General features: G+C 36.4%; 2 protein-coding genes across 4 annotated transcripts in view; both read left to right on the forward strand.

Moving 5' to 3' along the window:
• The first annotated feature begins 4,810 nt into the window (after positions 1-4,810).
• The window catches only part of cntnap5b (contactin associated protein family member 5b), a 269,502-nt gene continuing 260,290 nt past the window's right edge, over positions 4,811-14,022 (forward strand). For 2 of the 3 annotated variants that reach the window (XM_073861991.1, XM_073861995.1), the window contains exon 1: positions 13,493-13,681. The gene's annotated coding sequence lies outside the window, so the exon portion shown is untranslated. Of the gene's footprint in view, positions 4,972-13,492; positions 13,682-14,022 lie in introns of those variants that run through there. The other variant, XM_073861992.1, reaches the window with a different exon arrangement.
• s100b (S100 calcium binding protein, beta (neural)) lies at positions 10,141-11,773 on the forward strand. The gene is made up of 3 exons (XM_055218083.2): positions 10,141-10,253; positions 10,482-10,642; positions 10,722-11,773. Exons 2-3 carry the CDS (start codon positions 10,505-10,507, stop codon positions 10,869-10,871), a joined length of 288 nt encoding a protein of 95 aa, XP_055074058.1. The 5' UTR covers positions 10,141-10,253; positions 10,482-10,504; the 3' UTR covers positions 10,872-11,773.

Here is a 14,022-nt window from a genome sequence, read left to right on the forward strand (position 1 = left end):
TATTTTACACTTGTGCGAAGACGCATTTGAGGCGAATAGCGCATGTTTTCATGGCAAACACACTGCCAAATTTGCGTAATTGGCAACGCCCCACGTGCGAGTTCGCGTCTATTTGTGTTTTTGAGTTGACGTTGTATGTAATCTACTCGCGCAAATTGTTGAATTTGCGTTTAGTGTGTAATGCTACGTACACACCAAACATGTAGCATCGCGTTCCTCGCTCTGGATTACTCACGGGATTTAATTTTGTGTCATGCAAATTTTTCGCTTGAGTTGAATATTTTCAACTTGCGCGAAGACATTTTTGATGCAAATAGCGCTTGTTTTTGCAGCAGTCACGCTGCCCAATTCGTGTCATTCGCATTGCCCCGCAGGAGCTTATGTCTATTCGCGTCTTTGCGTTGATTTTGTATGTAACCTACTCGCGCAAATCATTAAATTCACGTTTGGTGTGTTATGCTACGTACACACCAAACACAGCATCGCGTTCCTCACTCTAGATTACTTGCAGGATTTAACTTCCTGTCATGCAAATTTTTTGCTTGAGTTGAATATTTTACACTTGTGCAAAGACACATTTGAGGCGAATAGTGCATGTTTTCATGGCAAACACACTGCCAAACTTGCGTAATTTGCAACGCCCCACGTGCGAGTTCGCGTCTATTTGTGTTTTTGAGTTGACGTTGTATGTAATCTACTCGCGCAAATTGTTGAATTTTCGTTTAGTGTGTAATGCTACGTACACACCAAACATGTAGCATCGCGTTCCTCGCTCTGGATTACTCACGGGATTTAATTTTGTGTCATGCTAATTTTTCGCTTGAGTTGAATATTTTCAACTTGCGCGAAGACATTTTTGATGCAAATAGCGCTTGTTTTTGCAGCAGTCACGCTGCCCAATTCGTGTCATTCGCATTGCCCCGCAGGAGCTTATGTCTATTCGCGTCTTTGCGTTGATTTTGTATGTAACCTACTCGCGCAAATCATTAAATTCACGTTTGGTGTGTTATGCTACGTACACACCAAACACAGCATCGCGTTCCTCACTCTAGATTACTTGCGGGATTTAACTTCCTGTCATGCAAATTTTTTGCTTGAGTTGAATATTTTACACTTGTGCAAAGACACATTTGAGGCGAATAGTGCATGTTTTCATGTCAAACACACTGCCAAATTTGTGCAATTTGCAACGGCCCACGTGCAAGTTCGCTTCTATTTGTGTCTTTGTGTTGACTTTGTATGTAATCTACTCGCGCAAATTGTTGAATTCGCGTTTGGTGTTTAATGCTACGTACACACCAAACATCTAGCATCACGTTCCTCGCTCTAGATTACTCACAGGATTTAACTTCCTGTTATGTAAATTCTTCAAGTTGAATATTTTTAACTTGCGCGAAGACATTTTTGATGCAAATAGCGCTTGTTTTTGCAGCGATCACACTGCCCAATTCGTGTCATTCGCATTGCCCCACAGGAGTTAATGTCTAATGCGTCTTTGCGTTGATTTTGTATGTAATCTACTCACGCAAATCGTTGAATTCGTGTTTGGTGTGTAATGCTACATACATACCAAACACGTAGCATCGCGTTCCTCGCTCTAGATTACTCCTGGGATTTAACTTCCTGTCATGTGAAATTTTCGTTTGAGTTTACATTGACTTTTTATGTAACCTACTCTTGCAAATCATTGAATTCATGTTTGGTGTGTAATGCTACGTACACACTGAACACATAGCATCGCGTTCCTTGCTCTAGATTACTCGCAGGATTTAACTTCCTGTTATGCAAATTTTTCGCTTGAGTTGAATATTTTCAACTTGCGCGAAGACGCATTTTAGGCGAATAGCATGTGTTTTTGCGGCAATCGCGCTGCCTAATTTGCATCATTCACATTGCCCCGCGTGAGTTTGCGTCTATTCGCATATTTGCGTTGACTTGGTATGTAACCTTCTCGCGCAAATCATTAAATTCGCGTTTGGTGTACGTACACACCAAACACAGCATCGCATTCCTCACTCTTGATTACTTGCGGCATTTAACTTCCTGTCATGCAAATTTTTTGCTTGAGTTGAATATTTTACACTTGTGCAAAGACGCATTTGAGGCGAATAGCGCATGTTTTCCAAATCCATGTGTAATTGTAAAGTTTACAGGCCGGTAAAATTGATAAAAAATATGAATGACTCATCCTGCACTCACTCATGTTGAACAATTAAAAGCTTTCTAGACGGAGAAGCCCCTCCTACTAAATTATAAATACAATCGTTATCTGCTAAGTATGTTTAGTAAGTCTGAAAACAACAAAAAAAATTTGACTGTAAGCGTGTGCACGTGTATTTTTGTGCTGTGGGATGTTGAACTTAACCAGTTGATCTCTGTGAGGTGTAAGGTTAAGTCTTGTTTCCGGTTGTAAATTAACAATGGGATGAACGCTTGAGGGCTTTTCTGCTGTACACAGCACTAGACTAACCCGACAAATGTCTGTTTACAACACGCAACCCTTGATTTCCAGCCAAACCAATTCTGTGATCCAGATTAAACCTCACTTCTTTCTACTGTAGGTGGCTCGAAGTGCCAAATATTGATCAGGCCTTTGTGCTGCCAATCGACCCCGCAGCCCTGTGTGGAATATTGAAGTCTTTAGTACAGGACTATAAAGCACGGAGGTGATTTTCTTTTTCTCATTTCATACTTTATTGCAGCAGTCCGCGACGTCTGCCTTTTGAAATACTGGTACTGTCAAATGTAGCCGTCAAGTGTGTTTGGAAATATTGCAATATTTGGCGGGCACGAATGACCAGACTGTGGTGTTTATACGAGTATGGATGGAATTTTAAATATTATACATATATTCACACGTGAAAAATACTGTATAGTATTTACTGTAGTATATTATAGTAACTAATTAGTATTCTGTAGTGCTAACTATAGAGAATTTATCAACTAGTAAATTCTGCAGTATATAATAATGCTTACTATGTAAGGTAACTTTTAAGAATAAAAGTAGCCTAAATTAACCAACTCACCAATTTTTTGGGAGATCTGCATTACCTTTCATGTCTAACGGATACGACTGTGGCCTTAGTTTCACTGGATTCAGTGGTTTAGAGCTGCTTATTTCCAAGTGATTTATCTGTGGAAGCAGAAGAGTCTAAACAGATGATAGTACAGGTTAGATTACAAACCTTTATCTGCAGACATGGGCCAAGTTTTTTATTTTCCATAAAACCTTGCAAAACCATTCATTTAACATCAAGAAGTGACGTGTTTTACAATCCAAGTCTGCCATCTAGTGGCTAAGGCACACATGGCAGAATGGACAGATGGTTAATAAATGTGGCTTGGCACAAACAAGGCATATTTTGACGTATGTGTGACATCTAATAATTGAAGTACACAAGAATCATTGACCAGAACTACAGATCTTTAGCCTGATTACATTTATCAAAGTGATAAAGACATTTTGGTTTTATAAACGGACCGACAGCCCACACAAATGAGCCAATCCAACAACAGGTTTTCATTAAAATAATAAAAATTACAGTGCTTGTAAACTTTATGCTGTATGTTGTATACACAAGCAAATATGATGGCTATGGTAAATTAATTAATGTGTGGTGTAAATAGTACAGAAAAAAAACATAGTATAGTTTAGTATTTACTATAGAAAACTTTAGTAAGGTACTATAGTGTTTTTGGACCTTACCATAGTAAATATTAAAGTATATTACAGTACATATCAATACATTATAGTTAATACTACAGAATACTGCCAACTTTATATTTTTTATGAAATCTCCATTGTGCTCTATTTATCTTTGGAAAATGTTATTTCATCTCTTAAATTCAAACAAAATAATAATAAAAATACCATTTATTTTTTAAATAAAATTCTAATTGCGAAAAAAAACATTACAGAATACTACAGTTTACATTAACAAAGTGAAATAATGACTATATAATACTATACTAAACTGCAATTTACTATAGCCTAGTACAGTGGTTCCCAAACTTTTTCAGCGTGCGGCCCGGCCCCCCTTGTGTACGGTGCATTCCTTTGCAGCCCCCCAAAGAAAATTTGTGACAAAAAACTGTTCTAAAACTCAACATTTTAATAAAAAAAACCATTAAATTATACAAAAAAGTAGTGCTTTTGATTAGTAGCTTTATTTTTTTTTAGGTTTAATTACACAGAATTCATGATAAATTAATGTATTTCATAAAATCACATAAAACTGGGGCCCCCCTGGCACCATCTCGCGGCCCCCCTGGGCTAAAATACTATATACAATATTTCTAAATGTGGGAAGGTGAATAAACGCAATATTTGTATTTAAAATATTCCCACAAATGCATTTGAATCATATACACAAACGTATGTGTCAAATTATTGATTTATTATTTAATTATTAATTAATTTATAAATGCTAATGGCCTTAAATGATCCAATTTCTGGTGATTCGCTGCAGTTATCCTGTTTTTGGATACATTGGAACGAAAGTTTGAGTATTTTTATTTTCGTTTGTATGTTTTCTTTTTGATACGGACCTTTGTGTCTAAAAAGTGCAACAGTAGTAGTAGTAGGCTAGTAGTAATATAAAACTTTTTTTGACATATTAAAGCATTTTACCGGATAATAGCAGCCGTCCCTCACGTAGCCTACATAAAAAAGTACATTTGAACTGAGAGAGCTTGCCTCCTGTAAATGTCAAGTGGTGACTTCTTCGGCTTTTTATCACACCGCTAGTGAATCAGGGTGCCCTCGTCCGTTGCCATGGCGGGTTGCCAGGCGATGACTCAGCGTTTTGGCGAACCTTTTCGTCGCAGCGAGAGTCGAGAACGAAGCGCCTCAGCTGCACGGTAACGGACCATCACCGTGACAACGGCTGAAGCGACAGAAAGGGCGCCGAATCTCGACGGGAGATTTGTATGCGAAGAAAAGTTCTCCTTACGTACACGCCAAACAAAAAGGTAACCGCGTTTCTCTCTCTGCTGCTTTCAACGGCGCGCACGCATGCGCACTGTAAACAGTCAATGTGGCCAAACTCACTAAATCTTCTCCGTGAGACTGTAAACAAGCACATTTCATTTCTTAAACGTTCAAAAGGTTATCTAGTGAAAAGCTGTGCTGGAATTGTCTTTGCAAATCCTTTCCCACTTTTTTTAGGAAAAGACATTTTTATTCAAAGCGACTCATAAAGCTGTAATTCTTTATCAGTATGTGTGATCCCTGGAAATCATACCCACAACCTTTATTTATAACCTTACTTTATTTTTTATTACACAAATATACACTATCTTTGTCTGTTTATGTTTAACTATATAATATTACAGAAAAATTACATTATCTATCATATTTTCAGTGTTTAATTCATATCCAAAACATAACTTTAGACCATAAATGCTTACCATGTCAAAAAGAATGACCCAATTAGACGTGTGGCAGCTTGATTGACATGTGCAACAACCAACCAGCACTTTTCTTCTTGCATATGATTTGAGATTTTGTTTTGAGATAGAAATTATACTAAAACAATTAAATTTCACAAGTTACAAACACATAAAACATAAACATTAACTCTTTCGCCGCCAGCGTTTTTTTTTTTTTTAAAGTTGCCAGCCAGTGCCAGCGTTTTTCATGATTTTCACAAAAGTTTATGCCTTCCAGAAAATGTTCTTCTTTAAATATATAAACATACAATATACCAAATGAAAGAACAGACCCTCTGCTTTCAAACAAAAAAAAAAACGTTTCATCCTACCTTCAGTAGTTCCTTTGTAATTTAGCTCTTGAATATGGGTAGGTTTCTGCAAAAACACCACATTTTGAGCAAAAAGCAGAGATAATTCCGTTTTTGTGATGGACTTTTCATGGAGATCCCATTCAGAGCGATCTTTAAAATAGACACGGACATGCAGCCGCTTGCCATAGGGCAATACTTCCGGGTTTAAAAAATTGCGGAAGGGCGCACCTGGTGGGTAATAGCGGTATTGCGGAAAGCTGGAAATACTCGTCATTGGCAGGGAAGCGCTTTCTCTTGATTGACGAGATATCTCGTCATTGGCGGCGAAAGAGTTAAATACTAAAACTTCCCTGTTTTTGGATTTCTGAGACACTGTCAGAAAGAAAGACAAAATAAATGGTCCCAAGCTATCACTGGGCCACGATCCTTAAAAAGATCCAAATATGTACCATTTAGGTACAGACATATACATTTGGTACCACTATGTACCTCTTAACTATGTAGGTCTTAAAAGGACACTAAACTTTTTAAAAAAAAATATGCTCATTTTCCAGCTCCTCTAGAGTTTAAACATTTGATTTTTTACCGTTTTGGAATCCATTCAGCCGGGTCTGGCGGTACCACTTTTAGCATAGCTTAGCATAATCCATTGAATCTTATTAGACCATTGGCATCCCGCTCAGAAGTGACCAAGGAGTTTTGATATTTCTCCTATTCAAAACGTGATGCAATGGCGCAGTGATATGACACACTGCCCGAAAAAAGTCATTGTGCTTGCTGCAGCTATGGTACGGCATTAAAATCCTTGATTATTACGCCAGAATAAGAGTATAGTTTCTAGCGATATCTGCCTAGAAAATCGCAACTTTTAATTTTCTGTCGGTCTTAGTACATGATGTCACTACAGAAGGGTCAAGTTTAAAATAGGAAAAATACTCTTTGGTTACTTTTTAGTGCGATGCTAATGGTCTTACCCGATTCAATGGATTATGCTAAGCTATGCTAATAGTGGTACCGCTAGACCCGGAGATCGGCTGAATGGATTTCAAAACTGTAAAAATCTAATGTTTAACTCTGGGGGAGCTGCAAAATGAGCATATTTTTAAAAAAGGTGAAGTGTCCCTTTAATATGAGCTCTTTGGGTGCCTATTTTATAAAAGCGTACCACCCCAGTAACAGCTAAGGACCATTCTTTTTTTTCTGACAGTATAGACTGACATGCAGTCGTTGTAAACCGCAGTCAATGAGGACATGTGATCTCCAGCGTGGCTGGACCTCAGAATGAGTTCTCTGTTAGGGCAACAGTGCACCACCAGTATCCCAGAATGCATTGGGCAACTAATCATATGGCTGACACAATGACAAGGAGAAACAGGTTCCTTAGCCAGCGGTCAACAAAGAGTCATTTGTTCTGTATTGTACAGAGGCATTTATTCTCAGTCGATCAGACTAGGGCAAAACCACACCATTGATATTGATATTATTAAATTATTATTAGATCTTTTGGTTAAGTTTTCACATTTTTATATACATTTATATAATAAGTTACAGTTACTGCAAAATAAACCCAGAGTGGTAGATCTTAAACCTACCCATACTTTATTTTAAATGAGTCATAGGACATATAGTGACTTTAAGGACTTGTTTCCAAACAAGCACCATGTACCACAGTGTGTTTTATTCAGGTGTAAGCTTTGAAGGACATTTGACACCCCAATGTAAACAAAACCCGACCCACACACACGTTGACAAACTGAATCAAAACCATTGATTTATCAAGGCACAACACAACAGCGTCCATGATTGAGCGATTCTACGAGGCAGTCCGTGGCAAATGGCACGCTCGGATCTCAACGTGATGAACAGATCAACACATGAGGATGGAGAGATGGGTTATTGATTTGTTCACTGGGTGTTATAACCATCTGACCCTATACAGAGGGGCCGTCAGGACACCGAGCACCACACAAGATGCAGTGTTTGGTGTCAACAACAGTTTGCTTGTGCTGCGTATACGAGGCCACAAAGACGCGCTTATTACAGAAAAAAATTCTGTCTGACAATTGCCGACCGTCCGGCCCACCGGGCAATCGCCAGAAAGGAGTAGGATGGAGAGAGTAGGGGATCATAGCACACTGACTCCATTCCCTCAAACATAAAATTGTTAGTTCCAGTGCTTGTTTCTGATTGGTCAACAGCTGTGTGTTATTTACGATAAACACATCTATGACCGCTGCACCCAATGATTCTGTATCGTAGCAACGTAAACATACTTTATGAAAGTTACATATTTGTTTGCTTTAATATTTGTATTGTATGGTAACCGGTCTATAAAAGCAATACGATACTCAAGGCCAGTGCTGTATCATGATTAAATAGTAGCTATAAATAGTGCTTTGTGTTGCGCGTTTTGGGTGTGTCCTTTAAAATGCAAATGAGCTGATCTCTGCATTAAATGGCAGTGCTGTGGTTGGATAGTGCAGATTAAGGAGCGCTATTATCCCCTTCTGACATCACAAGGGGAGCCACATTGTAATGACCTTTTTTTCACATGCTTGCAGAGAATGAGTTACTGAGATAATCCTTTTCACATTGTATAGGTTGATAGAAGCTCTGCAGATCCAATTATAGCACTTAAACATGGAAAAAGTCTGATTTTGATGGTTTGTCCACTTTAATATTTGGTATATGTCTATTTTTGCATCCCTCTGGCACAGTCTTAAAAAAAATTTTCTCAGAACTTCATCAGTAATGTTATCCCTTGCCTTTTGCAACTCAAGCCAAAGGCTTTCTAACTTGCCCCAAATTTGCACGATGGGATTGAGGTCCAGGCTTTGAGGGGGCCAAATGACCCAAATCTTCTTATGATGGCCACCACTGTATCTGTATCATCATTATGCTCTATAAACCATGCAATGTGCTGCACTTAAATGTTTAAGTTGAAACAACTTGAATTGAAGTCATTTTAACTTTTTGACAAGTAAGAAGTTGCTATAAATTATAAAATTAAAGTAGTGCTGGGCAAAGATTAATCGCGATTAATCGCATTCAAAATAAAAGTGATTTTTGGCATAATATATGATTGTGTGCTGTGTGTAATTATTATGTATAAATAAATACACACACATTCATGTATGTATTTATGAAACATTTGTTTATATATATATATATATATATATATATATTTATTTATATTTTTATATATATAAATAATATATATATATATATATATATATATATATATATATATATATATATATATATATATATATATAAATAAAAAAAATCTGAAATGAATATATGAATGTGTGTGTGGTTAAATATACATAATAATTACACACAGCACACACTCATATGTTGTGCAAAAAAAAAGTCGCTTTTGTTTTGTATTCGATTGGTCGCGATTAATATTTTCCCAGCACTAAATTAAAGTTGTAATAACTTAAGGCCATTTAAATTATTTTTATTTATTTATAACAAATCCACAATATTCAAGAAAGTTAAAATGCTGAATTGTTTAGAGCCTCATAAAGATATTTAAGTCATTTTATGGACCCCTGACAGTCCGGACCTTTTATTAAACTTGATTTATTTATTAAACTTTTTAATTTTTTATAAAATTAAACAGCATTTTTTTTTTCACAGTACAGCCACCTGATTTCATGTATTTTTATAATATTATGTATTATTTCTCTTACTGCAGATATTTAATATAATGAACTATACAATTGAAATGATATATTCCTATTAAACTAGCTCATTTTCATCTTGCTTTGAGTAACAAGCACAGCAATTGCTCTGTTAAATTAGTTTGTTTTTATTGTACCAGGTTGCGAACATAATGTAAATGGACAGACTGCCTCTTATTTACCAGTGTGTATTTATATGTGTGCTGTTTTGGATGTCAAAGCTCTTTAATAGTCCACCGGTGTTTAAAACACACGCCTGGCCAATTTTATAACAGAAAAGCAGCAGCTCATTAACATGCCACACCATTCGCTTCCTCAAACACACTATTGTCGTCTGCAGAGATGCCCGACAACAAAATACTTGTGGGTGCTTCTGGGTAACAGAACTGATCAAAAGGAAAACAGACGTGGCGAAAACATATCCTTACGGCTTAGTTCTCGAGGAGAGGACAAACAAATACCTATACGAACAAACAAGGGGAAAGACTTACATCAGAAAGGACTGTGAAAATACATGCATGCAAAAAAACATCGACAAGCCCAAAGAAAAACAAAGAAACAATGCAATTGAATAGGAAACCGCTATAGAGCGTTGTAGCTTATAATAAAGGTGTGGATGCATTCATATTTACGTCTACTTTTGTATCTTGTTAAATGTGCATGTGTGTAATGGAGTGAGAACAGGATCAGAGCCTCATTGGTCAATTCTGGTGATTGACAGATGAGAACCCCAAAGCAACAGCCCCCACCATTACAGACCTATAAATGTGTCTTCTCGCACTGTTCTCAAAAGCCCCATTCTGACTTTCTTTCTTTGCTGGTAAGTCTATTATCAGTTTACTATCACTATTATTATTAATAATAAATATAACTAAAAAATTTATTGCAAAACTAAAATTTTGAAAAAAGTAACTTTAGAAAATAGCTCCAAAACTTTTGCCATCCATCTAGTTTCTAGGACCTTGAAGGTGTTCATTTTAAACATTTTAATATGTTTTTATTGCGTCGTCTCTATGGGCTACTGTAATACAAACTGTAATCATTCTAGAAATCACTAAACGCTACGTAAAGATGTCAGACCTGGAGACCTGCCTGGGAACCATCATTGAGGTCTTCCATAAATATTCATCAAAAGAAGGTGACATATACAAATTAAAGAAAAGTGAACTCAAGGAATTGCTCACGAACGAATTTCCATCCCTTCTCGAGGTAAGATTCGAGCTAAACTTTCTCACGAATGAACTCAAACTTGTTTTCGCTCTTGTCATATCTCTTTTCTCTCGCTCAGCATGTGAAAGATCAAGCTACAATGGACAGTTTGATGGAAAGCTTGGATACCGACGGCGACTCGGAATGTGACTTTCAGGAGTTTATGACCTTCATCACCATGGTTACCATCTGTGGCCACGAGTTTTTCAAACACCATGAGGACGAATAAGCCGAATTCAGCACTTTTAAAACTATAATCCGAATGTCGTAGCTTAATAAATCATAATAAATTCCTTTTCATTAATTTTGGATTGTTATTCATATCATGTTAGACTTGGGGGTTCGTTCATAGCTTGTTTGACAACTTTGTTTGGGACGTTTTGTTCAAATGTGCAGTGACATAAAATCAATTATTATTAATTTATTACGAGTTTTGTTATACGTTAAAAAAAGTTTTTTTCCAGAACATTCCCAGAATTCGTTGAGCGAAATGCAAACCAGATCTGGCGCACTTGTCGTTTCGATTCCAGGCTGATTGTGAAATGTATTTCTGATTAGTCTCACGCTATTAGGCTACTATCGGATTGTTCTGGGCCCTTAGACTGCTATAAAAAGACCCACTAAAGCTATGAACCGACTCATTTTATTTTTTGAGTATCTGGTTGGATGTTTATCATCATTTATAAATGACATAGTTCCCAAACAATCACTTTAAAGAGTTTCTGCACTTTACACAAAGTTGAATTTGTTGTTTTTTATTTTAAGTATATGTAATATGCCATCTAACAGTTTCAACCTCCCAGACAGCAAATGACGCCGGGCCGGATCCGCAATGGGGGTGCTGACTTCAGTGCGGATCCGGCCCGTTGTCGTCCGATGGCTGGGCTAATTCGTGAAACATGCGCCAAATGGTTTTATGTGCAAGTCGATCATAAATCAATTCTTATGTGTTATTGTTTTAAATGGTGTATTTATGTAAAAATACATTCAGCTTATGAAAAAGGCTCAGTGTTTCCCTACAAGACAAAACGTCTTATACAAAAGTTAAACAAATTTCAAGTTTTGCAAGTGAATGTTAGAACTGTGTGGAATGAAAATTAGCCGAATAAAATTGTGAACAAAAAAATGTAACATGTAAACCTGTTGTTATTATTTAGTAAGCTGCAACTGGATTATGGAAAAGAGTTTCAAACATTTTAATTTACATGAAACAGAATTTATAACTTTTTTTTATTGTTTTAAAGGGATAGTTTATCCAAAAATGAAAATTCTGGCATCATTTACTTATCCTAATGTTGATCTAAACCGGTATGAATTTGTTTTTTCTAATGGACACAAACAAGATATTTTGATAAATGATGGTAAGCACGCAGCTGATTGTATCCATTGACTTCCATAGTAGGAAAAACAAATAAGATGGTATTTAATGGTTGCCGACAGCTGTGTGCTTACCATCATTTGTCAAAATATCTTTTTCAGCATTTATCACAATACTTCCATAATATTTGTTTTTCCTACTATGGAAGTCAACGGTGACAGCAGCTGTGCTTACCATAATTTTTTAAAATATCTTCTTTTGTGTTCACCAAAATAAAAAACTCATACAGGTTTGTAACAGCTCGAGGGATGACAGAATTTTCATTTTGGGGTGAACTATCCCTTTAAAGTCGTTTTCGTGACTTGCCGGATAACAAGGGCAAACATTTTCTTGGCTAGGTGACGTCTCTAAACAAACCCGTGGCGTTGTCATTGATTTAGACGTCCCTCGGGTTTTCTCATTACTGCACACAAACTGTCAATATGAAGGCTTCACATCTGCGTGCTAATGAACAGATCAATGATTGTGTAGACATTCCCAACAAGATCCTGAATTATGATAAATATTGTGCAAACACAAGCTCTCCACTCGATTCGGATACAAGCTACACATTTATATTCAGCATACAAGAGTCCTACAAGTTTAAGTGGAGGTCTTTTATACTGCATTAATATTTACTATAGTAAACTGTAGTAAATTGTACTACACTTTGTTAACGTATACTGCAGTATTCTGTAGTATTAACTGTAGTGAATAGATACACTTTACAGTAGTAAATACTGTAGTATACTTTAATATTTACTATTGTAAGACTTAAAAACACTATAATATGCAAGGAGGCTTACTACAAGTGTACTAGCCTGCAGTATTTTTCATTTGAGATATTAAATCTGTCCTGTAAGTGGCAGTGTTGCACCATTACAAAAACCTAAGAAATCCCTAAACTAAGATGGTAAGATGGAGAAACAAGCAATGTGCTTAAGTGGAGAGTGGACACAATATGATAAAGACCTAAATCAATAAAAGTATAATAAGAAATAAGTGTCCATGATATTTTTGGAGTGAAGGATAAATGCCTGTGGGTGATTACTTTGGTATGTGTGTGTGTGTGTGTGTGTGTTTGCTTACATTCTCATCAGAATAATGTCTCATGAGGTCATAGGATTGGGCAACTGGGTTGAATGTGAGTAACATTTGTGAGCCAGGCCGAGAGAGAGAGAGAGGATGAATATGACATCATATTTATACATTAAGCATGACATCACTATTATGCTTATGACATCACATGTATCAATACTCAAGATGTCATTCATTGTATCCTTTATGATGTAGGCAAATGGGTTGAATGTGAGTTGAAAGGCGCAATGAAACTGAAATGGAAAAACTGTACATTTTTGTAGCATAATATTGTGTGTTTTTTGTTTTTACAAATTACTTGTCTGTGAGCTTCATTATTTAAAAAAAATCATGTGCTCTCATAATCTTTAATCAAAAATGCAAAGCACCTCCGAAACGATCTCTCTTTGCTTCCGGTAATATGGTATGCAGGTCCAGGAAAAGATTGCAGTGATTAGCAAATAGCAACATGACTTCAAACAATCCAATCAGTTTTCGATGGATGAATTCAAGTCCAGCTTTGCCTTACAGAGAGAGAGAGAGAGGGAGAGAGAGAGCTCTGTGGTTGTGCTAAGAACATGTGTTTATGACATCATATTTATACAGTAAGTATGACATGACATCACTCTCATGCTTATGACATCACATGTATCAATACTCAAGATGTCATTACTGGGCATGTATCCTTATAAAAATGTGATGTAAAACAAAAACAAAATACTATTATAGTCTACTTTACTATTCATTTTTTTGTATATTTTATTTAGGCCTACTTTGGAAGCATAAAATTTGTACTTCATTTAAAACCGCACAAAACTTTTATAAGCGCAATCAAACAATACACGTTTATACTGTAGAGACATTTAAATGAAAGTTTGCTTCCATTAAATTGCTGCATAAACGAAACATAAGAACGCGAACTTGATGAGAAAACATTTTTAAACAA

The sequence above is a fragment of the Misgurnus anguillicaudatus genome, chromosome 23 (genome assembly GCF_027580225.2).
Source record: "Misgurnus anguillicaudatus chromosome 23, ASM2758022v2, whole genome shotgun sequence".
In the NCBI taxonomy this organism is placed as follows: domain Eukaryota; kingdom Metazoa; phylum Chordata; class Actinopteri; order Cypriniformes; family Cobitidae; genus Misgurnus; species Misgurnus anguillicaudatus.

Bases quoted from the DNA above. Each gene is read 5' to 3' on its own strand.
- s100b (XM_055218083.2), top strand. From the start codon at position 10,505: ATGTCAGACCTGGAGACCTGCCTGGGAACCATCATTGAGGTCTTCCAT. The intron at 10,643-10,721 runs GTAAGATTCGAG...TCTCTCGCTCAG, and splicing joins AATTTCCATCCCTTCTCGAG to CATGTGAAAGATCAAGCTAC.